Source organism: Oncorhynchus clarkii, chromosome 22 (genome assembly GCF_045791955.1).
Source record: "Oncorhynchus clarkii lewisi isolate Uvic-CL-2024 chromosome 22, UVic_Ocla_1.0, whole genome shotgun sequence".
NCBI classification, from domain to species: Eukaryota; Metazoa; Chordata; class Actinopteri; order Salmoniformes; family Salmonidae; genus Oncorhynchus; species Oncorhynchus clarkii.
Genome location: NC_092168.1, coordinates 27510905 through 27535703, shown reverse-complemented (window position 1 = coordinate 27535703; position 24799 = coordinate 27510905). Strand labels below are relative to the sequence as shown.

The 24799-nt window shown below is 42.8% G+C and overlaps 1 protein-coding gene across 1 annotated transcript in view; it reads right to left on the bottom strand.

Moving 5' to 3' along the window:
- The window catches only part of LOC139380713 (mannosyl-oligosaccharide 1,2-alpha-mannosidase IB-like), a 125055-nt gene that overhangs the window by 51597 nt on the left and 48659 nt on the right, over positions 1-24799 (bottom strand). The window contains exon 5 of the mRNA XM_071123664.1: positions 18480-18576. Within this exon, the coding sequence (XP_070979765.1) occupies positions 18480-18576 (97 nt within the window). The remainder of the gene's footprint in view (positions 1-18479; positions 18577-24799) is intronic.

Below are 24799 nucleotides of genomic sequence, written 5' to 3'. Positions count from 1 at the left end.
TGTTACAGTTTGGGTGAGTTTCTCCCTCTTCCAATCTTTGGGAAGCTCAGACGATACGAAAGAGAGGTTGAACAGGCTAGCGATAGGGGTTGCAACAATTGCTGCGCATAATTTTAGAAATAGAAGGTCCAGATTGTCTAGCCCAGCTGATTTGTAGGTGTCCAGGTTTTGCAGCTCTTTCAGAGCATCAGCTGTCTGGATTTGGGTGAAGGAGAAATGGGGAGGCTTGGGAAAGTTGCTGTGGGGGGTGCAGAGCTGTTGACTGGGATAGAGGTAGCCAGGTGGAAAGCATGGCCAGCCGTAGAAAAATGCTTATTGAAATTATTGATTACTGTAGATTTATCGGTGGTGAAAGTGTTTCCTAGCTTCAGTGCAGTGGGAAGCTGGGAGGAGGTGCTCTTATGGACTTTACAGTGTCCCAGAACTTTTTGAACTTTGTGCTACAGGATGCAAATTTCTGTTTGAAAAAGCTAGCATTTGCTTTCCTAACTGCCTGTGTATATTGGTTCCTAACTTCCCTGAAAAGTTGCATATCGCGGGGACTATTCGATGCTAATGCAGTACGCCACAGGATGTTTTTGTGCTGTCATCTGATCCGGGTTCTAAATGTTTTGAATTGGGCATGCTAATTTAAGATGGTGAGGAAAGCACTTTTAAAGAATGATCAGACATCCTCTACTGACGGAAAGAGGTCAATATCCTTCCAGGATACCCGGGCCAGGTCGATTAGAAAGGCCTGCTCGCTTAAGTGTTTTAGGGAGCGTTTGACAGTGATGAGGGGTGTTCATTTGACCACAGACCCATTACGAACGCAGGCAATGAGGCAGTGATCGCTGAGATCCTGGTTGAAAACAGCAGAGGTGTATTTAGAGGGCAGGTTGGTCAGGATGATATCTATGAGGGTGCCCGTGTTTACGGATTTGGGGTTGTATCTGGCAGGTTCCTTGATAATTTGTGAGATTGAGGGCATCTAACTTTGATTGTAGGACGGCCGGGGTGTTAAGCATGTGCCAGTTTAGGTCACCTAACAGTACGAGCTCTGAAGATAGATGGGGAGCATTCAATTCACATATGGTGTCCAGGGCACAGCTGGGGGCTGAAGGTGTTCTATAACAAGCGGCAACGGTGAGAGACTTTCTGGAAAGGTGGATTTTTATAAGTAGAAGCTCAAACCTGACCAGACCTGGATAGTATGACAGAACTATGCCGGTTATCTCTGCAGTAGATTGCAACTCCTCCCCCTTTGGCAGTTCTATCTTGTCGGAAAATGTTGTAGTTAGGGATTTTTGGTGGCTTTCCTAGGCCAGGATTCAGACACGGCTAGGACATCCGGGTTGGCAGTGTGCTAAAGCAGTGAATAAAACAAACTTAGGGAGGAGGCTTCTAATGTTAACATGCATGAAACCAAGGCTTTTACGGTTACAGAAGTTTTAAAAAATGAGAGCGCCTAGGGAATTGGAGTGGAGCTACGCGCTGCAGAGCCTGGATTAACCTTTACATCGCCAGAGGAACATAGGAGGAGTAGGATAAGGGTACAGCTAAAGGCTATAAGAACTGGTCGTCTAGTGCATTCGGAACAGAGAGTAAAAGGAGCAGGTTTCTGGGCGCGGAAGAATAGATTCAAGGCATAATGTACAGACAGGGGTATGGTAGGATGTGAGTACAGTGGATGTAAACCTAGGCATTGAGTGACGATGAGATCGGTTTTGTCTCTAGAGACACTATTTAAACCAGGTGAAGTCACTGCATGTGTGGGAGGTGGAACAAAAGGGCTAGCTAAGGCATATTGGGCAGGGCTGGAGGCTCTACAGTAAAATAAGACAATCACTAACCAAAACAGCAATGGACAAGGCATATTGCCATTAGGGAGAGGCATGTGTAGCCAAGTGATCATAGGGTCCAGAGAGTAACTAGGCGAGCTGGAGACACGGCGATTCAGACAGCTTGCGGGCCGGGGCTAGCAGGCGGGCCTTAGGGGGACGTCGCGACGGAGGAGCCTGTTGAAACCCCCTCGGGGGGGATTACGTCGGTAGACCAGTCGTGATGGATCGGTGGGGCTCCGAGTCGGCAGTAAAGGGGTCCAGGCCAATTGGCAGAATAGGTATTGTAGCCCAATAAGTGTCTGATGGGCCTCTTCAGGTAGCCGGGAGATGGCCCTAGCACGAGGCTCGCTCTAGGCTAACTGGTGGTTGCGTCGGGACAGAGACGTTAGCCAGGAGTAGCCACTCGGATAGCAGCTAGCTAGCTGTGATGATCCAGGTGAAAAAGTTCAGACCTTGCTGTAGGAATCCGGAGATGTGGTAGAGAAAAAGCAGTCCGATATGCTCTGGGTTGAATCGCGCTGTGCAGACTGGCAGGAGTTGACCGGGCTGAGGTTAGCTGATGACTAGCAGTGGCTAACTGACTACTAGCTAGTTAGCTGGCTAGCTTCTGTTGGGGGTTCCGGTTCTAAAGTATAGAAAATAGCAGATCCATACCACATTGGGTGAGGCAGGTTGCAGGAGAGTATGTTGAAATTGAGGTTAAAATATAAAATATATATACGAAATATATATGAAGAAAAATATATATATATGCACGACGTCTGACTGCTACGCCATATTGGATAATATTATTGTTGCTCTAGTCAGCTGTACCTGCGCCAAAACGCTATTATTTTTTCCTTCTGTAGCTTGTTCTAAATCTTCTTTTTAAAATGGTGAGCCAACATGTTTTCAGCACTTTGATTTCCATGACTGATCAAAACTCAATTTCTCATGGCTCTCTTGTCCCTATGCAGCAGACATTCAGTGCCTTCAAAAAGTATTCACACCCCTTCACTTTAAATGCTGATCATTTTTTTGTCACTGGCCTACACACAATACCCCATAATGTCAAAGTGGAATGTTGTTTTACGCAATTTTTACAAATTCATAAAAATGAAAAGCTAAAATGTATTGAGTCAATTAGTATTCAACCCGTTTGTTATAGAAAGCCTAAATAAGTTCAGAAGTAATAATTTGCTTAATGTCACACAAGTTGTGCAAGTGTTTAACATGATTTTTGAATGACTACCTCATCTCTGTACCCCACACATACAAATTATCTCTAAGGTCCCTCAGTTGAGCAGTGAATTTCAAACACACATTCAACCACAAAGACCAGGGAGGTTTCCCAATGCCTCAAAAAGAAGGGCAGCTATTGGTAGATTGGTAAAAAAAAAAAAAAAAAAAATTGTATTTTTATTAAATGCACTTTAGATGGTATATCAATACAATCAGTCACTACAAAGGTACAAGCGTCCTTCCTAACTCAGTTGCCGGAGAGGAAAAAAACTACTAAGGGTTTCACCATGAGGCCAATGGTGACTTTAAAACAGTTAGAGTTTAATGGCTGTGACATATATATATATATATATATATATATATATATATATGTCACAGCCATTAAACTCTAACTGTTTTAAAGTCTCATACATATATAATATATATATATATGAGAAAACTGAGGATGGATCAACAACATTGAAGTTACTTCACAATACTAATCTAATTGACAGAGTGAAAAGGAAGCCTGTATAGAATAAAACGTATTCCAAAACATGCATCCTGTTTGCAAAAAGGCAAAAAAATATGGCAAAGCAATTCACTTTTTGTCCTGAATACAACGTTTTTTGGATTTGCCCCAAACATTACAACACATTACTGAGTACCATTCTCCATATTCTCCATTGAGGCTGCATCAATGGTATGCTTGTAATCGTTAAGGACTGGGGAGTTTTTCAGGATCCAAAAGAAAATGGAATGGACCTAAGCACAGGCAAAATACTAGAGGGACACTTGGTTCAGTCTACTTTCCACCAGACACTGGGAGATGAATTTACCTTTCAGCAGGACAATAAGCTAAAACACAAGGCCAAATCTACAATGGAGTTGCTTACCAAGATGACATTGAATGTTCCTGAGTGGCCGAGTTACAGTTTTGACTTAAATCTACTTGAAAATCTATGGCAAGACCTGAAAATGGTTGTCTTACAATGATCGACAACCAATATGACAGAGCTTGAAGAATTTAGAAAATAAAATTGGCAAAGGTTGCACAATCCAGGTGTGGAAACAGGCACAGGCAAAATACTAGAGGGACACTTGGTTCAGTCTACTTTCCACCAGACACTGGGAGATGAATTTACCTTTCAGCAGGACAATAAGCTAAAACACAAGGCCAAATCTACAATGGAGTTGCTTACCAAGATGACATTGAATGTTCCTGAGTGGCCGAGTTACAGTTTTGACTTAAATCTACTTGAAAATCTATGGCAAGACCTGAAAATGGTTGTCTAGCAATGATCGACAACCAATATGACAGAGCTTGAAGAATTTAGAAAATAAAATTGGCAAAGGTTGCACAATCCAGGTGTGGAAAGCTCTTAGAAAGTGGCACAGCTGTCTAAGGCACTGCATCTCAGTGCTAGAGGCGTCACTACAGACCCTGGTTCGATTCTGGGCTGTATCACAACCAGCCGTGATCGGGAGTCCCATAGGGCGGCGCACAATTGGCTCACCGCTGTCCGGGTTAGGGGAGGGTTTGGCCGAGGTAGGCCGTCATTGTAAATAATAATTTCTTCTTAACTGACTTGCCTAGATAAATAAAGGTTAAAAAAAACTATAAATATTTATACATATTTTAATTTCCCAGAAAGACTCACAGCTGTAATTGCTGCCAAAGGTGCTTTTACAGTGGTGTGAATGCTTATGTAAATTAGATATTTCTGTATATAATTTTAAATACATTTGCAAAACATGTTTTCACTTTGTCATTATGGGGCATTGTGTGTAAATGGGTAGAGCTGGGAATCCCAATTAGGATTTACAGACATTTGTTTTTTCTACTCGTCTAATATTGTTGTACCCGGAAAGTCAAAATATCAATAATGACCAGAGTTTGCTGGATGCCTTAGGTCTGAGAACATTACATTGGAGATTACATCAGATCTGTAATCTGATAGTAATCTGTAATCTGATAACTCTTCTGGGTGGTGGAGGGACTTTCTTGCTGAAAGCTCTTCTTCACTCTCTCATTTAAACATTTTAAAAGAGGGAGAACTATGAAAAACTCCTAATTATTGATGTTCACGACTAAAGCAGAGATCATGTGGGCTTCAAACGTCTAATCATGGGGAAGACTTGCCTTCTGGCTTTCCATTGGCGCTCCATCTCTCTACAGAAGCCTTTGTAATGTCCAATTTGTGTTCCTTTAAGTGTACCAGGCCCCTCTAAGATTACCATATCTTGTGTAACATGTCAACAAATTACTTCTATTGCTGAAGGCCAAGAGTGGGAAAGTTTCTGGATAGTTGAGCAAAGTTAGCAAGCTACTTGGGGAATACACAAGCTCAGCCAAAGAGAACTGTGTGTGGAGACTTTAGTGCATTCAGTACAGTGGCATAGCTGAAGAAAAGAAAGGTCACTAGATCCTTTAAACACCAGCGGTATGGAGGTACTGAAAACAGTATAATCTCACAGTGATTATGTTAATCTATCAATGCCCAACTTCGAGCTCAAGGACTTTGAAAGGGGAAACCAGGGTATCTCTAGTTGGAAAGCACTTTACCAGGGACTGTACTTATGGAAATAATATTTGATACGGCTCTTTTTAGGTCTATGGCTGTTCGATTATTAGAAACAGGGTACAATTAACCTTTCACCTATTTTGCTACTCATGTATTGGCATACAGTAGGCTAAACCATTGACTAAAGCACTGGATAAGTCAGGATTGTGTAGGCTGAGATTCTCAGTGTGCACGTATGTGTGCATGTGCGTGGGAGAGAATGGGATGTGTGCGTGGGAGAGAATGGAAGTGTGCGTGTGTGTGTGTTAAGAGTTTGCATCTGCTGACAAGTAGACTTTTCACACCCGGAGAAAATCCATTCTCACATCCAGTCTCTCAGTGTAGACTTCGAGTCTTGGTGATAACTACACCTCCGGAAGATGCAATCACTCTCAGTATGGAGAACATTCATCTCCGACCTAGGACACACCAATGTTCTTTCCATTAAAAAGGTGAGGTGCCTCCCCTTCCTAGCTCTGTTGGCCCCTGTCTAAAACAGTTTTGCTTTTTGGAGCTTCTCTCTCTTATCCATGTCTCTCGCTCTCTCCCTCTATCTCTCAATTTCTTTCTCTCTCAAGCCCTCTTCTCCCACCGTGGCCCATCTCCAGAGGGAGTGTGTGATGTGGGTTGTGTGCTGTGAGACCAGCCAGTCCCCATAAGTGGCCTGATGAATATTTACAAAGCTACACGCTCAGTAAATATGAATGTGAGCGAGTGAATGTGAGTGAGGCCTCGTTTTAGGGACACCTACACTGCGGTGAGCAGCAGTAAATGTTCTTCCTTCCTCTTCCATAATGTCTTTCCCTGCATGATCTTCTGAACATGACATCCTGTACCATCTTCAAGTGGCCCCCTCCAGTCGTTAGTACTAATATTTATAGAAAATGTTATCAACTCCAGAGCTGCACAGAGTTGTGGGGAATTGGCTCCTGAGTGGCCCATCCAATTGTTTGCAGAGTTACTCGGAAGAACACAGCCTCTCTTGTCACATTTGATGTGTTGTCAAACATTAGGCGGGGAGAAAAAGCTAATTTCGTGCTCCTTTAGGCTGTCATTAAAGTTCCAACTTTCTCTTTCTCCCTTTTTCCTCCGCTGTGTTTGAGAGGCTTATACGCATTCCTAGTGGACTCAGCAGCCGGCAAATCAGTCTGCTTTCCTGCCTGCCGTCCAATTTAGCATCAGCCTGCCTGTTAAAAGTTTAACCGGAGTGAAATGCTGGGAATAGGGGAGAAGTGGAGAGCTAGAGGAGCGGAGAAGAAAATGTGACAACATCCTGTTGGGAGGGAGCAGAGCTAGCTTCAGTCTCTACCCTTGCCCCCTATTCCCTATATACAGTAGTGCACTCTTTTGACCAGAGCCCTTTTGGATGCAGACTCTTTTCTCATGGTGTCTCTCTCTAACGCTGCCAGCAGGTCCAGGCCGACCCCCAAACTCCCTAGCAGCACTGGGAAAAATAAAGAAATACTGTAGAGCCACTGGATGTTAATCAGGGCCACATGCAACAATTCCTCCCCAAACATCCACTCCTCTCTAAGGGACTGGAGGATTTAGATGACCCCAATTCACTTGACAAGGACAGAGCCCATGTAAGACGCACCCCTAGAAACCCACTGTATGCTACAGAACTAATGTACCAAACAGACGGGTGTTTACAACTGGCACAGTACTCACTATTGTGTAGTCCTGCACGAATGTACTACTTCATTACGGATTGACATGAAATATCTCACACACACACACACACACACACACACACACACACACACACACACACACACACACACGAATAAATGGAGAAGTGCACCACACACACCCAACTCCCTGGAGAAAGAGAGAGTTAGGGCGTGCTGGCTTATTGGAGGTGTCTGCTCATTTCTGAGTGCCGGGCAGGTATTGACTGGGGAGTTCCTCAGCCCTTAGTGAGAATGTGATACAGGCTGGCAGCTGCTCGAACTAGCCTCACCACTAGGTTCAGCCTCATCTCCCTCCTCCATACTCTCCAGCGGAGATAAGTGTCTCTGGACCCTCCAGCTGTCATTATAAAGTCATCACCACCACATCGTCCCTCCACACTCCACACTCCATAAGCGCCGGCTATCAGCTAAAGCCGATAACAGACTCACTCTGATTTGATTCAAGTGACGACAATGGAGTAGTCAACTGCTGATTTCTGTGTAGGCCATGTTTAACTGCTTAATTTTTCATTTCAATCATACCTGTATGTCTATTCATGAGTTCCTGCCTTCTAAAAAAACTGGGGGTGGGTCTGGGGGACATCCCCCTAAAAATGTTTGCATTTTTAAAACCATTTCCTGCCATTCAATATTGTTTCTCAAATGGAATTCCATGTTTACTTGAACACAACATTTTTTCTTAGGTTTCTGCCACAGTAAACTACATTTCTGACTAGATTACTAATCGACCGCTTCCCTCAAAATCCCACCCACAGTGATTGATTGACAGGTCAAACTGTTAAAGAGATAGTTCACCCAAATTAAAAAACGACACATTGGTTTCCTTACCCTAAGTGCCCACAGCGGCAGACAATAAAATACATAATTTGAAGAACAAACATAATTGTGGCAAATTATATCTTGCAGTAAAACTAAATAGGCTTTAATTTCAAGAGAAGACAGGTTTAATGTTTAAAAAAGGTTCTTACTTAGAAGATAGGCCTAGACAATATCCAAAACAACTAACACACTGAATTCACACATTTTAATTGTCATTTTAATTGTAAATTCTTTCTTCACAATACTACAACTAATTTTACCAATCTGGGAGGTAAAGTCGTTAAAGTATTCAATAATTTAGCTGTGTATTTTGGATGGAATCAATGCATTAGAATGTGCCAGAGGACAGCAAAACAGAGCTTGTTCTGCATGCCCCCACGGACCCCAACAGCCAGGAACTACCTGGCTGGATACTTTTTCTATTTTGCTGGCTAATCCATTTAATTACAGAAAACACGGCTTCATCCACTGCCACAGTTCTTAAAGCATCCATCCCACTGACCCCAAAACACAGAAAAGCAGAGCCCAGCCCAACAGGTCTCGGAAGCTGTAAGACTATGAGAGCTAACATCACCACTGCTGTATCATTTCCCGCAAGAGCAGAGACACGCTCCCTCTCTCACGCTCTTCAACACGGTCGACCAACAAGGAAATTACTTTGTTCATTAGGAGGATATTAGCCACCCGGGGAACACAGTTTGACAATCAGCAGAAGAGTATATGTGTAATTGGAGATGTTATCAGTGCTCCGACAGGGGGGCTGATAGGAAAAGGAATAGTGTAGTGAGCTTATGAATATTGAGGAGGAGGTGAGAATATAACACTTGGGGGAGGGCCTTAGTCTTGTCAATCCCAAATCCGCCGAGGCGTGATTGGAGGAATCCATCGCTGTCATAATAGCTGCTCATGTTTAGAGCCACTGTAGGAATCGTTTAGAATGCTGAAGTCTTACCGATTACATCCTATGTTGTTCTGTGAAACCTGGCTCAACCATCCTTGTTTGTGGCGTAACTGTAGTGGATTATTTTCTCCGGTTGATTCATATTGTATGATGAACATTCCTCCCTGTATTTTCCAGAGGTCTTCCATACATTACCATCGGTGAATTCTATACAGATCTTATCCCATCTGAACACAGACACCTCAGTTCTCCCTCCCTCTTCCTCATTTTGCTTCATATTCTCTCCACATCTTTCTCTACTTCTCTGTCCCTCCACATCTCATCACCATCATGTTTTTCTCTCCATCAAATGCATTTCCTCAGCACCTCCCTCCTTTCTCCCTCTCTTTTTCCCTGTTTTCTCCCTCCTCCCTCTGGACAGTGGATGGTATGTGTATTCTCTCCTCGGACAGGCTCAGCCCTCTAGGTTCTGAATTATCCTCTTTAGTTCTTAATCCCATTATCTACTTCTAGGTTTTCCTCTCTCTCCTCTCCTCATTTCTCCTCTGCCGGTCATGCTGTGTGTGTGATTTAGACCTTTCATTGTTGCATGTTGCAATGGCGCCGTTTCACAGCCCTCACAGCCCAGTGTGTTATTCCGCCCTTGGAACTAGGGATGCAAATTTCGGTCAATTTTGCTGCCGACTAACCGACCCTCATTAACCGGTCAACAAACGGTTAAAACATTTTCAACCAGTAAAATGAGGTGACCAACAAAATACTAGACATGCATACAAGAGACATACATTTTACATTAAGAGCCTTGACATTTGTGTTGTCTTAAGGGTAAAAAATGACCTGCCACTATGTTTAACAGCAGAGAAAACCCCCTAAATTATATTTTTTCCAACTTGAAATTTGATAACTTTTCCTAGAGTGACCCCAACATTAGAAAAAGTGAAACATCGTCGTTGTTCATATTTCCATGAAAGCTGTACACCAGCAGGGTACAAAGATTGTCTTAGGGTCATTTCTCACACACACACACACACACACACACACACACACACACACACACACACACACACACACACACACACACACACACACACACACACACACACACACACACACACACACACACACACACACACACACACACACACACACACACACACACACACACACACACACACACACACACACAGAGAGAGAAATTGAGATTATGTATGTTACTGATTGGACTCCGCCAGGAGCTCCTGAAGAGGAAGATGGTTGGCACAGTTAGAAAGAACAAGCTTGAGCTCCCCCTGCACTCCTCGCAACAAGGGGGAGAGAGGCCTTCTCAAAGCTTGCCTTCACCCCCACCACCACTCTAGTTTCTTACCTCCCAAAGAGGAAAAAGAATGTGGTCCTCCTGAGCACACTGCACAAAACGTCTGAGTTCAGTGATCATGAGGACAGGAAGCCAGCCATTGGAACTTACAGCTGCAGGAGGATGACAGCCCGCTGGCCCCTGGTCATCTTCCCTAACATCATTGATGTGTCCTCATACAATGCCTTTGTGATATGGAACAAGATCAACCCTACCTGGATGCCTGATAAGCGGAACAAGAGGGTGTTCCTGGAGCAGCTGGGAAAGGCACTAGTAACCCCACACGTTCAAAGAAGGGAGCGCCTCCCCGGCACAGCAGCCTCTGCAGCACTTGTGAAAGCTGTCCAGGGGGCTGAATCTTGCCCTGACCCACCTGAGGCTGCAGCTGGGGCAGGCAAGAGGAGGAGATGCCAATTCTGCCCCCAAAGAAGGACTGTAACACAAATACTATGTGCTGCACATGTGAGAAATACATCTGCAAAGTCCATGCACACAAACTTGCATACTGTCCTACATGTGCTAATTAGAGTTGATTAATTTATGTTCCCTCATGTTTTTGTTTTGTATCTATTATCTTATCTTAGTTTATTCTTAATTATTGTTGTTTATACACCTTGTTGGTGGGGGTAATAGTTTTAAAAAACGTGAGAAGACTAGTATTTTGTAGATTAAATCCTCATTGTACAGTATAAGAATATATCACTTTGTTGCCAAAAATGTTTAATGTTTCCCTTCAATAAAATGCATTCAAAACTACTTTCTGCACATTTCTGCTACTTTCTTAGGCTATACAAGTGATATATCTTTCAAAAAAAAAAAGTTGTTTACAGCTATGCAGCATCTTTAGCACTAATAATAATAAACCTCTACTTTAGTAAATAAAACAAGTATGACTGGTGTGTCGTAATAAAATGAGTGGTGTCCACTGATTAAATGCATTCTTTCTGCATTGTGAAGAGGGAAAACCCAGATATTCACAAAGTTGGTGATGAATGACAGGTTGTTTCTTCATGCAAAATAGATTTGGGGTTTAAAATTCATTTAAGCTGCTTTATTTTAGGGGTTTCGTGAAGGTGGGTCATTTGTTACCCTCAGGACAAGGGGAGTACACATAATGTTAAGACTACACAAGGGTTAATGGAAACATGCAGCAATAGCAAGCCTATTGTCTTACTGTCAAAAGGCTTTAGCCTGTTATTGAACCTGCAATGAAGCAGCTGATAAAATGTACATTTCAAACATTTGCCTAAATTGGCAACTGGACAATGAAAGAAAGTTGATTTGAAAACCAATAGAAGAGGAGAGCAGTAATGTCCTTCACATTTCTATGGTTGGATTTGGCTATGCTACTTTGAAGCAAGGTAAGACATGCCTCATGTAAAGTAAAATGTTCAGGTTTCAAACAACTATACTGCCTTAAGCACACATTGAAAAGTGGTGGTGATAGCCTGCCTACATTACCGCTGACTATAGCCAGAGATAATGTATACAACGACGAGATGGTTTTGACTCCGCCCTAATAATAGCAGTCTTTGTCCCAAAGGCAGGAAGGCAGGCGGTCTTTTTTTATTTAACTAGGCAAGTCAGTTAAGAACAAATTCTTATTTATTTGACGCCGACCACAACCAAACCCGGACAATGCTGGACCAATTGTGTGCCGCCCTATGGGACTCCCAATCACGGACGGATGTGATACAGCCTGGGTCTGATTATAGCACCAGAATGGCGAATGGAAGGCGTTCTTTAATTACGAGTTGAGATTGAGAATTTAAAATAGTAGCTATTTTTAAATGTGGCCATCAAAACAGTTAACACGCAATTGCATTTCTAATTGTTATTTGTTGCGCAATGACTGGGCTTCTAAAATAACGTTTCGCTCCAGTAACAGCTAGAGCGAAACTAGGCTCTGTATGCTGTGCGCATGTGTTAAATAAGATTCATGGCGACTAACGAAAATACATAGGCGGCAATTTAATTCCATTCAATTATGTAAATTCACTTATAGATCGCTAAGCATGACCGTTCTAATGTATTTTTTGGAGGCTAACAGATTAACGGTTAACATCCCTACTGGGAATCGATCATATAAAGACATGACCTACATGCTGAAAAACAACTAACTAACGGGCTGCAAACTGAGGAGGAAGCAAAGGGAGCTGTTGACCATGGGATGGCATCCACATTTATGATCGAATGATCGATTAAATCTGTAGTAACAAATCATCTTATTACCTTATCAATTCATTTATCCTCCCCTACAGGACTGTTGTGATAGGAAAACAAAGTGCCAACAGGTAGGCTAGCAGATCTGTAGTGTATTACAGAGAAACAAAGCACTGAAGGCTAGCAGGTCTGTAGTGTAGCAATTGATTAGGAGGCCTGGGGATCAAAGCCTGTTTAAATTTGCAGCTTGGGGTCTGAGGGACAACCAGGTGCCCAAACAAACCTGAACTCAGCTGCCCCTTCAATTGCTATGGCAACTGCTCTCTGAGCTGACCATAGCAGAGTAGGGTGGGGGCGGAGGGAGACATGCTCCCTGGAAGACTTCCTGGATTCTACTGTTTGAGGGTAATACAATGTGAGCCCTGCTGTTCTGTTTAGGGTTGTAGGAAGTGCAGGCAGGTGTCCATATGATGTCTCCGTTACTCTAATCCAATCCCACAATGCAACAAGGGTACCGTACTTTGCGATGTCACCATGAATCAACCTATCCGATCTGTGAAGAAGAGTGAACGAGGAGTGAAGAGAGGGAGCAAGTTTTTGGAATAAGATGCAGCCCTGGTTGCATAATATCCTCAGTTGTGGGCTCTACTGGGCTTGGTTAAAGTACACTCAACATCCAGGCAATGCAAGTAGTCATGCACTTACACAAAGACAACCACAGCATAAGGAGTCATTGCATGAATGAGTTAGCAGACCCTAAGTGCACTGGAAATACTGTCGACATGGACTCCAGTTGGATTGGTAGTGTTGGCAATCAAATTTCACCACAAAAAAAAATCACTTGATTAATAAAATAACATCTCCTTATATGGCCACATTAATGCTGTAAATGTTTATAAAACATGAGAAGGTTGTTGACATTGTTGTGTGTATTATGACTGTCTGGCACTGCCTGGCCAGTGGTGTGGCTGTCAGTCCAGTTAACAGCTGATATCAACGTAACCTGACCCTGTGCTCCCTGGAGAGCAGTTTCCGGTAAACACCAGAGTAGGTCAGTGTGCTTAAAGATCAGAGGCTTGTCCGTCTGTTCTCCATCCATCCACAGTAAACAGGACGGCCCTCGCTGCTCTGCTCTCTGTGACCGATGGCTGACCTGGAATACAGGTCAAACGCTTTCCAAGTAAGTCAATGCTCAGTTGATGGGACTGACTGAGTGACTATGATTTCCTGTTAGGCGAGTAGGCAAGGCACTCAGTTAGGGATATGACCCTATAGTGGCATTCAGAAACCCACTGGAAGGCTAAACTACGATACCACAACATCCACCACAAGGTAAGGACTATGCCCGCAGAGAACTGCAGTGTGGTAAGACTGTTGTTGTCCTTACCTGGTTCTGTGTTATAGGGACACAGACAGAGTATTGCAGCCCTGAGTTTACAGTGCTGCAAGGTGTGGCTCAGGCTCAGTGATACTGTTGATAACTGTTCTAGTAACATGTGTTACAGGTTTTGTTTTTTCCCTTTATGTTTTGAGGTTGGACTTCAGCACATACAGCTCGTTAGCACGTAGGAAGCACTGATTGGTGTCACCTCGTTTGTCAGTATGTGTTACACCTGTGCTGGTTGCGTCTCGTTAGTCAGAAGGTGTTTCACAGGTACTGGCCCAGGTTCTATTTAAGAGTGGCTGGCCAAGTGCTCAAGTTGTCTTGAGAGATTAGGAGGGTCAACACCTTTAGTTGGCTCTCCCTATTTGATTTCACAAAAAGCATTCCTTTGTCTGTTCTTCCCTGTTTTTGTTTTGCTCCACCATTTTGGTTTGCTTCCTTTCTTTAAAGTTTGGTGTGTTTTATTATTTTGTTTGCCACTTCTTGGGCAAATTCAGTGGGCGTTCATGGTGGGTGTCTTAAGTTTTAGTTGTTGTTGCTAGCCAACTTTCAGTGGTGTCTTTCAGAAACCCTCCTAAAACTCCACCTGTTTCATTTTGGTTGTCAGTAACTCTTATTTTCCCCTTATGTTTGAGCAATATTCTATAGAAGGTATTTGGACATAAATGATGGACTTTATCGAACAAAACAAACATTTATTGTGGAACTGGGATTCCTGGGAGTGCATTTTGATGAAGATCATCAAAGGTAAGTGAATATTTACAATGCTATTTCTGACTTTTGTGACACCTTTCCTTCTTTGGAAAATGGCTATGTTTTGATGTGACTTGGCGCTGACCAAACATAATCGCAAGGTGTGCTTTCGCTGTAAAGTCTCTTTGAGATCTGACACAGCGGTTGCATTAAGGAGAAGTTTATCTATAATTCCATGCATAACACTTGTATCTTTTATCAATGTTTATTATGAGTATTTCTGTAATTTGATGTGGCTCTCTGCACTTTCACCGGATGTTTGTTTGAGACAATGCATTTCTGAACATAACACACCAATTTCAAATGAGGTTTTTGGACATAAAGATGAACTTTATCGAACAAAACACACTAATTGTGTAACATGAAGTCCTGTGAGTGCCATCTGATCTGTGATTAATTTAATCGCTATTTCTGACTTTTGAGGAGGGCTCTTCTTGGCTGGAAATGGCTTTATGGTTTTCTGTGACTACGTGCTGACCTAAAATAATCGTTTGGTGTGCTTTCGCCGTAAAGCCTATTTGAAATCGGACACAGTGGCTGGATTTACAAGAAGTTTATATTTAAAAGGGTGTAAAATACTTGTATGTTTGAGGAATTTTAATTATGGGATTTCTGTTGTTTTGAATATGGAGCCCTGCAATTTCACTGTCTGTTGGCGAGGTGGCGACGCTAGCGTCCCACATATCCCAGAGAGGTTAACCCAGCATGACATCTACTCTGTTACCTCTTAGCCCAGCATGACTTTCACTCTGTTACCCATTACAGTCTAAACCCTGTCTATGTCGCGGGGGGGGGGGGGGGGGGGGGGGGGGTCATTTTGATTTTAAGACCCCTTGAAGTATCAAGGGGTGGCAGGGTAGCCTAGTGGTTTGAGCGTTGGACTAGTAACCAGAAGGTTGCAAGTTCAAATCCCCGAGCTGACAAGGTACAAATCTGGCGTTCTGCCCCTGAACAGGCAGTTAACCCACTGTTCCTAGGCCGTCATTGAAAATAAGAATTTGTTCTTAACTGACTTGCCTAGTTAAATAAAGGTAAAATAAAATAAAAAAATAACATTTTTCATCAAATAATTGTGTATTAGAGCAAACTGCTATTAGCCCATACAAACACATTGAATAACAAATTCACTACATGGAACAGATAGTCCCACCCCAAAATGTTTTAAAATAAGTTTGTTCTGAAGATTCTCAGACCTTGAGAAACAAGATTCTCTGGTCTGATGAAAGCAAGATTGAACACTTTGGCCTGAATGCCAAGTGTCACATCTGGAGGAAATCTGGCACCATCACTACGGTGAAGCATGGTGGCGGCAGCATCATGCAGTGGGGATGTTTTTCAGCGGCAGGGACTGGGAGACTAGTCAGGATCGAGAAAAAGATAAACGGAACAAAGCACAGAGATCCTTGATGAAAACCTGCTCCAGAGTGCTCAGGACCTCATATTGGGGTGAAGGTTCACCTTCCAACATGACAACAACCCTAAGCACACAGCCAAGACAATGCAGGAGTGGCTTCAACACAAGTCTCTGAATGTCTTTGAGTATCCCAGCCAGAGCCCGGACTTGAATCCGATCGAACATCTCTGGAGAGACCTGAAAATAGCTGTGCAACGACACTCCCCATCCAACCTGACAGAGCTTGAGGGTCTCTAGAGAAGAATGGGAAAAACTCTCCAAATACAGGTAGGCCAAGCTTGTAGCGTCAAACCCAAGAAGACTCGAGGCTGTAATTGTTGCCAAAGGCGCTTCAACAAAGTACTGAGTAAAGGGTATGAATACTTATGTAAATGTATTATTTCCTTTTTTTATTTGTACTAAATTTACAAAAAATTATAAAAACCTGTTTTGCTTTGTTATTATGGGGTATTGTGTGTAGATTGGATTTTTAAAAAACAGTTTTAGAATACGGCTGTAATGTAACAAAATGTGGAAAAAGTCAAGGGGCCTGAAAACTTTCCTGAAGAAACTGTACTTCAATTCCTTTTTTCCTAGAGCAAAACAACAAACATGTACGTGTTCGTGAAAGTCTCACATTATTAGTGTGTAGCCAAAACTGATCGGACGCTACAGACAGAAGTTGGCAGATCTTCTGTACCGACTTCAGATGAGCCCCATGATGCTTGTGGGTGTCGAAGAGCAAAACAGAGAATTTGTGAGAATCATCTTTAAATAGGAGGGTCATTATAGTTTTGTAGGACAAACTTTTCGGACGCTACAGACTTTGTGAGAAGACCGATTTTCAGGATGTCTCATGGTCTGACAAACACCACTCTAGCTCTGTCACCTTCCTCCACAGATGCGGAAGTGCGACATCGCCGATGCGGTGCATTGAGACGCATCCAATGCAAAAATCTCTAGCTAAACTGACTGATTTCTCTAGCTAAACTGACTGATTTCTCTAGCTAAACTGACTGATTTCTCTAGCTTAAACTGACTGATTTCTCTAGCTAAACTGACTGATTTCTCTAGCTAAACTGACTGATTTCTCTAGCTTAAACTGACTGATTTTGATGGGGATTGTTTTATTATGCCAATTAGATTTCCGCAGGGGCATGGACATTGTCTCTAGGGGGCTAACCCAACATGACTTTAACTCAGTTACCCCTTAACTCAGCATGATGTCAACTCTGTTACCACTTCACTCCGTTACCTCCATCTGAACACACTGCTGTATTGTTAGCTCAGTCTCAGCTCCACACTCTCTCACCCCAGCCTCAACTGAATTGTGCTCCATTACAAGGACAGGCGTTTGTTATTATCCCTGCGTGAACCATTCCGTGTTCAAAACTTTTACTATCTACTGTGAACATCAGCTCTTCGGTTTCTACACAACACTAACAGGGTTATCTGACAGAGACTGGTGCCACGAGGACAATGGACACCCAATCCTCTTGTTAGAAATCCAGGCCTGTACCACTATCATAGCGGGCGAACCTTAGATAGGCTTGGGTTAGCACAAACACACAGAGATCATTCCCCTTTCTTTGACATGTGAAGGCACTGTAGAGACAGACAGTAGAGATGACGCATTGTGAGAATATATGAGACGCTGTGAGGAGGGGGGCTCTAGCGAGGGAAGCACAGATATCACAGAGTCTGAAAGCCTCTTCCAACATGTTCTCTCTGATAGACACACCAAACAAACTGACACACACAGACACAGACACAGACACAGATAGAAGGATCAATATAGCATAGCAGTCCTGTCTGTAGAGCCTCTCAAAATCAGACAGAGCGAGAGAGGAGCAAGATACAAAAGCAGAGAGAGAGAGAAAGACTCATCAATAATGTGGTTTAGTGAGAAGTGTGAGCTGATGGTACTCATCAGTGTGGGGTTCTGCCTCCTCTCCTCCACTTTGTTTTCTGGCCAACGAACATGAGATCACTACCCAGTGTGGATATATATCCAGCAGCCATCCCAGAGAACCAGGAGAGACAGACTGACCACACCACAGTACTGCAGCTCATTCACCATTTTTAACAGCAGCTCATCAAACACCACAAGAGCTTATGGACAATTTGCTTCACTAGACATTCTCATTTTCCATACAGAAAACGCATACATGCACAGTACACACACCACAAATGAGCCGCAGTCCAAGTTGTCTGATCTGCTTTATCTCAGAAAGCAGCTGCAAAGTCGAACAGTAACAACAGCAACAACCCAGAAACAGAGACAGACTGGGTTGGTTGGATGGGGTCCACTGTTAATGGATGATGGCCAAGCATGAACATGTACAGTATTTCTGAGGGAGGGTGTGCACATATGGAGAGGAAAGGTGAATTTACGTGTGTGTGGTTCAGAAAAAATGCCATGGCCACTTACCAAAGATATTGGTGGAATGTCCTTTCTTGGCGAGAGGTTTCAACTCGTTGTGTCCCCATCCGTACTGTCTGTAGCTGTCCCACGCATGCTTCATCATCTACAACACACACACACACACACACGCTTTAGACACATCTGCAATACAGCAACGTAACGCGAGTCTTGACTTGTTCCACCTGGAATAGAAATGCAGAGCATTTAGAGAAAGACAATCAAGGCATTTTGTTTTGTCTGCTACAACATCATGAACCTATCTTGAACTATAGACTCTAAAGGGAGAACCTTACAAGAGGCTTGTCACATACCTTTTATTTTATAAATGACTCATACATACAGTCCTGCACATAACATCTTGACAGCACAAACAATCAGCATTAACACAATTCTTTTTTCACCATCATTTCAGCCTCGATACTGGAGAGAGAATGGCACCTAGGCCTTTGTTCTGGAAAATGATGCAACTGAGATTGACATCCCCGTGCCCCCTCAGCCACTGGCCCCACCTCCACTCCAGCCCCTTAAACACCCCCAAGCTCTTTACACACCCCAAGCCCCAGCCCCTGGTGTGACCACAACTCTGTCAGTTCCTCTGTCACTCAGTTTCTAGGTCAATGGCCAGCAGGTCCCTCACCACACATCTCACACCATGGCTGGGTGGACAGGACACAGTCTTTGTGTGTGTTTGCCGTGTAACTACTTCTCTTCAGACAACATTGATAAATTGGCGCCGTAGGGCTCCTCATCTTTTTCATTGTGTTTTCCTTGACTGTCTGGAGGCACTGACCACACGTGTCTTAAGGATAAAAACAAGGCTGTATTCTTAACATGACCTTTACAGAGGAGCCGTAAGAGATGAACTGAGAATAGAGGGAGAAACAGACAGGATAGTGAGGCAAGCCTTGACACGAAGACAGTGATGCTGACCAAAGGAGAGAAGAGGAGACGCAAGGGAAATTCAAGAGAAACTGTGAGGACGACGCTGCTGACTGACAGTCACGCTTTCCCAAATCTCTACTGCACGCTCAACATTTCCCTTTTTCCTCCTAAATCATGGCCTTAGTCTGGTGGGATTAGCTATCCCAGGAGGACATTTTCTCACCCTGTTGGTCTGTCTCGGTCTGCCATGGCAGCCATCCAAAAATGTGAGACCAGGTTTTCCTCCTGTTCGAGCCAGAGTCCCCTCTTCTCCTTTCGCTCTCCTCTGCCAGCCTCTCCTCTCGCCTCTCTTCTCCCAGCAGCACCAAGGCAAGGGAGGAAGGGAGCAAAGCCAATAGAACACATGGCCAGGAGTTTCATTGTGTTCTGGGCATGCTGGCATTCAATGACGCACACAGTCTCCACACAGCAGGAGATTATAAATCACATTAACTCACTGGGAAAACACCACTTAACCCATTGGCTCCTGATGGCGAGGTAGACCTCTAATTGGCTTATTTATCAAATGCTGATTGGCCCATCTGTTAAAGAATATAGGATTTACAGAAACAGAATATTCAAATGTACAGTACGAGTCAAAAGTTTGGACACATACTCACTCAAGGGTTTTTCTTATTTTTTTTATACATTGTAGAATAATAGTGAAGATATCAAAACTATGAAATAACACATGGAATCATGTAGTAACCAAAAAAGTGATAAACAAATCAAAATATATTTTATTTGAGATTCTTCAAAGTAGCAACCCTTTGCCTTGATGACAGCTTAGCACACTCCTGGCTTTCTCTCACCCAGCTTCATGAGGTAGTCACCGGGAATGCATTTCAATTAACATGTGTGCCTTGTTTAAAGTGAATTTATGGAATTTCTTTCCTCCTTAATGTGTTTGAGCCAATCAGTTGTGTTGTGACAAGGTAGGGGTGGTCCATCATTACATGAAGGTCAGTCAATCCGGAAAATGTCAAGAACTTTTAAAGTTTAAAAGTGCAGACGCAAAAACCAGCCAGCGCTAAAATGAAACTCTCTCCATAATAAATGCCATAATAAATGCTTCAGAGTTCAAGTAACAGACATCTCAACATCAACTGTTCAGAGGAGACTGCATGAAATCAGACCTTCATCGTTGAATTGCTGCAAAGAAACCACTACTAAAAGTACATCAATAAGAAGAAGAGACTTGCTTGGGCCAAGAAACACCAGAAATTGACATTAGACCGATGGAAATCTGTCCTTTGGTCTGATGAGTTCAAATGGGAGATTTTTGGGTCCAACTGCCGTGTCTTTGTGAGAAGCAGAGTAAGTGAACGGATGATCTCCGCATGTGTGGTTCCCAGCTTGAAGCATGGAGGTGGGGTGATGGTGCTTTGCTGGTGACACTGTCTATGATTTATTTAGAATTCAAGGCACAATTAACCAGCATGGCTACCACAGCATTCTGAAGCGATACACCATCCCATCTGGTTTTGCTCTTAGTGGGACTATCATTTGTTTTCAACAGGACATTGACCCAACACACCTCCAGGCTGGGTAAGGGCTATTTGACCAAGAAGGAGATTGATGGAATGCTGCATCAGATGACCTGGCCTCCACAATCACCTGACCTCAACCAAATTGAGATGGTTTGGGATGAGTCGGACCGCAGAGTGATGGAAAAGCAGTCAAGAAGTGCTCAGCATGTGGGAACTCCTTCAAGACTGTTGGAAAAGTATTCCAAGTGAAGCTGGTTGAAAGAATGCCAAGAGTGTACACAGCTGTCATCAAGGCAAAGGGTGGCTACTTGAAAAATCAAAAATCAAAAATATATTTTGATTTGTCTAACACTTTTTTTGTGTTATTGCATAGTTGATGTCTTCACAATGTAGAAAATAGTAAAAAAAGAAAAACCCTGGAATGATCAGGTGTGTCCAAACCTTTGACCTGAACTGTATATTAACATTATACACACTGACTGGACATTTCACTTAATGTACCATTAACATGACACAAAAATGACAGTTTGTTGTTGTAACATTATGACCAGCACTCAATATTATTTCTAGAGTCTAAAACCCAACAACCATTAATGAATTGACTGACTGGGGTAACATATTGACCAGCATTCAAGATCACTTCTGTAGTAGGGAGTCTGATTCTAAAATGCCATAGCCAATTAAAGTCCCTTCATGCATGACTTTATGGTGTGTTTCAACAGATGCTGCTCCTTCAGGTTAAGTTACCCTCTTGAGCACATATTGAATGTCAAGATCATTGCAGACATACACACATACATTACCATGCCGCTGCCTGTAGCGTGAGACCAGGCCAGGGATGTGTCCCAAACAGCACCCGTTTCCCTATGTAGTGCACCCTATGGGCCCTAGTCAAAAGTAGTGCACTATAAAGGGAAAAGGGTGCCATTTGGGACGCAGGCCAGAAGCGTAATGTGTTAAGTGGCATTGCAAGTATTTATATCTGCTTTGAAAAGAGAGAGGGTTTTGGTTGGCTCTGGTTCGGTCTGGTTCCTGCTCTCAGACGTTCACATTCTTCTCCAGCTTAGCTGATCCTCAGCTTCTTCACTGAGACCATGGGAGCACTGATGAGGGATACACAAATCACACTAAGACAGAGGAATAATGTGCCTCAGCAAAAAGAGGGTGAATCTACACACTGCAATAAGACAGTGTTCCCAACTGTGGTCTTCTCTACTCTTGGCTTTTATTCCCAGTGACTGTTGAAGGCCTTCTGCTCGTCGGTTAGCAGCCATCCTGCCTGTCTAACTCTGGGCTTGGGGAGGGAAGCATGAGGAAACGACAGCTTGTGGTGGGGTTCTCAGTGTCTGTTAAATAAAACCCACGCTCCACAGAGATGGAGAAACACACAGACCAACCTCTGGTGATTTATCTCTGAGCCAGAAAAATGTGTAAGAAACTCACAACCAACCTCATGGTTCTAGATGTGTTGGTTTGAGCATGATAACAAAGAACACTAAGATTGTGAGTTTAATTCACACAAGGGCCTCATATACTGGATACACAGTGCATTAGTAAAGTATTCAGATCCCTTGACTTTGGTCGGTTGCGGGCGACTTAGAGCCGTCCTGACACTGAATTGATCACAGCGGGGATTGGTGCGAACTATAGGGGCGAGGGGCCAGGGTTACTGTGGGTTCCGTGTGAAACACGGTACTTGGTGAAGCCCTATTGGAGAAAAAAAAAATAGTTCTGAAAATTGTCTACAGTGAGGCAAAAAAGTATTTAGTCCGTGCACAATTGGTGGCTGACTAAATACTTTTTTGCCCCACTGTAAGTGTCCCTCAGAAGCGGTGAAGTCCAATTATTTTAAATGTGCTAGCCAGGTATGCCCTGGGTTATTCTTTGTGAGTGTTTTATTGAAACATTCTGTGGCATAGACTAGGAATCACTGGCCACTTTAAGGAATGGAACACTAGTCACTTTAATAATCTTTACATATCTCACTCACTCATCGCATATGTATATACTGTATTCTATGGTATCTCATTCACTTAATGTTTACATACGGTTGAAGTCGGAATTTACATACACCTTAACCTGAGTTGAAATGTATTTGGCTTTCACAATTCCTGACATTTAATCCTAGTAAAAATTCCCTGTTTTAGGTCAGGTAGGATCACAACTTTATTTTAAGAATGTGAAATGTCAGAATAATAGCAGAGCGAATGATTTATTTCAGCTTTTATTTCTTTCATCACATTCCCGGTGGGTCAGAAGTTTACATACACTGCCTTTAGCATTGCCTTTAAATTGTTTAACTTGGGTCAAACGAGTCGGGTAGCCTTCCACAAGCTTCCCATAATAAGTTGAAGGTGAATTTTGGCCCATTCCTCCTGACAGAGCTGGTGTAACAAACTATAGTTTTGGCAAGTCAGTTAGGACATCTACTGTGTGCATGACGTCATTTTTCCAACAATTTTTTTACAGATTATTTCACTTAATCACAATTCCAGTGGGTCAAAAGTTTACATACACTAAGTACGAAATGTTTTACTATTTTTCATACATTTTTCTAATATAGTAAAACACTTCGTTGAAGGGTTTGTATGACCTCTGCCCTGACTTTCCAGTGTGGTTTGATCACCCTCATTGGACAGCCATGTGGATAATGAATTAAAGGTCATTTGTAATTCTGATTGAAAAGGTCATTTGTAATATTGATAATTAAGATGAAGTTTATAGTTCTTAGCCATATTTTTGACTCGGACCAATGTGGAGAAGGAGAGGGTGTTGTCTTTGACTAAGGGTAGGCTGTCTTTTTTCCTATGACTGTATGTGTACAATTATTTTTCTTTATGAAGTTAAGGGTAGTGATTCTAATTCTATTTTGTTATTTGAAATTATTTTATTTTTATTTTTAACCATTAGTAGTGTTTTTTTTTTTACACATTACTCACATTGGGAGTCATGTGTCAAAATCGGGGAGTCCTCTGAGGTTTTGGATTGAAGTTTACACACCTTAAGTGATATGTAGGAGTGTATTGAGTGATATGTGAAGGAGTGTATTGAGTGATATGTGAAGGAGTGTATTGTTGTGTTTTTTTTTATACAAATCTAACCAGATTAGGTCTGCTGGATTGTTGGGATTTCTCCCGATGGGTTATAGGTCTGACTTCCTGAACCTGTGGCTCTGCGGTGAAGTTGACAGTGTGATGGGGAGTATAAACCAATTTGCAAAACATTGTTTCAATAGAATGTGTTGTTATTCTCTTTGACACGTTTAGACATTGGTACTAAGAATAATTGGTAAACGTAATAATTTATGCTTGTCTGGATTTCCTGAATCAAAAATGAACTGAACTAAACTGTTGTTCTGATCTGTCCTCTTGAGGTTATCATGAAAAGTGAGTAGGTGTCTTAAAGCATGGAAGAGATGAAGAGATAATTGGAGCGAACAGCGTGTACCTCAAAACCCCCTCTAACCGGCTAAAGAAATGTTGTTCAATACGACCCTGTCCTCACCACTTCTACCGAGAGACCTGAGTCTGAGCCAGCAACCGGTGTACAGCTTCCGATCTAAGCTGTCAACTGCTTTTCTCTCAGGAGTGTGACAGGTGTCCACGTGGAGTGAGCATGGGGACAGATCTGTTCCAAACTTCTCTTATGTTGCTAGTATACTGGTTGACAAATGGACAAGACATAATGGGTGGTAAAGATGGTGGCAGCCCAGGTAAGACATTGAAATTGGGACATTATCATGGGCCATCCACTTTGAACTGTAAAGCTTTCTGAAGCTGACAATGAAGAAGACGACAGAAGATTCAGTGCCTGAAGGGGGGGATTGGTGAACTGTGCCCAAAATTGATTAAGACTTGTCTAAAATAGTTTATTTTGGGGTATCAGGTTGATTGTAGAGGTCTACACACTACACAA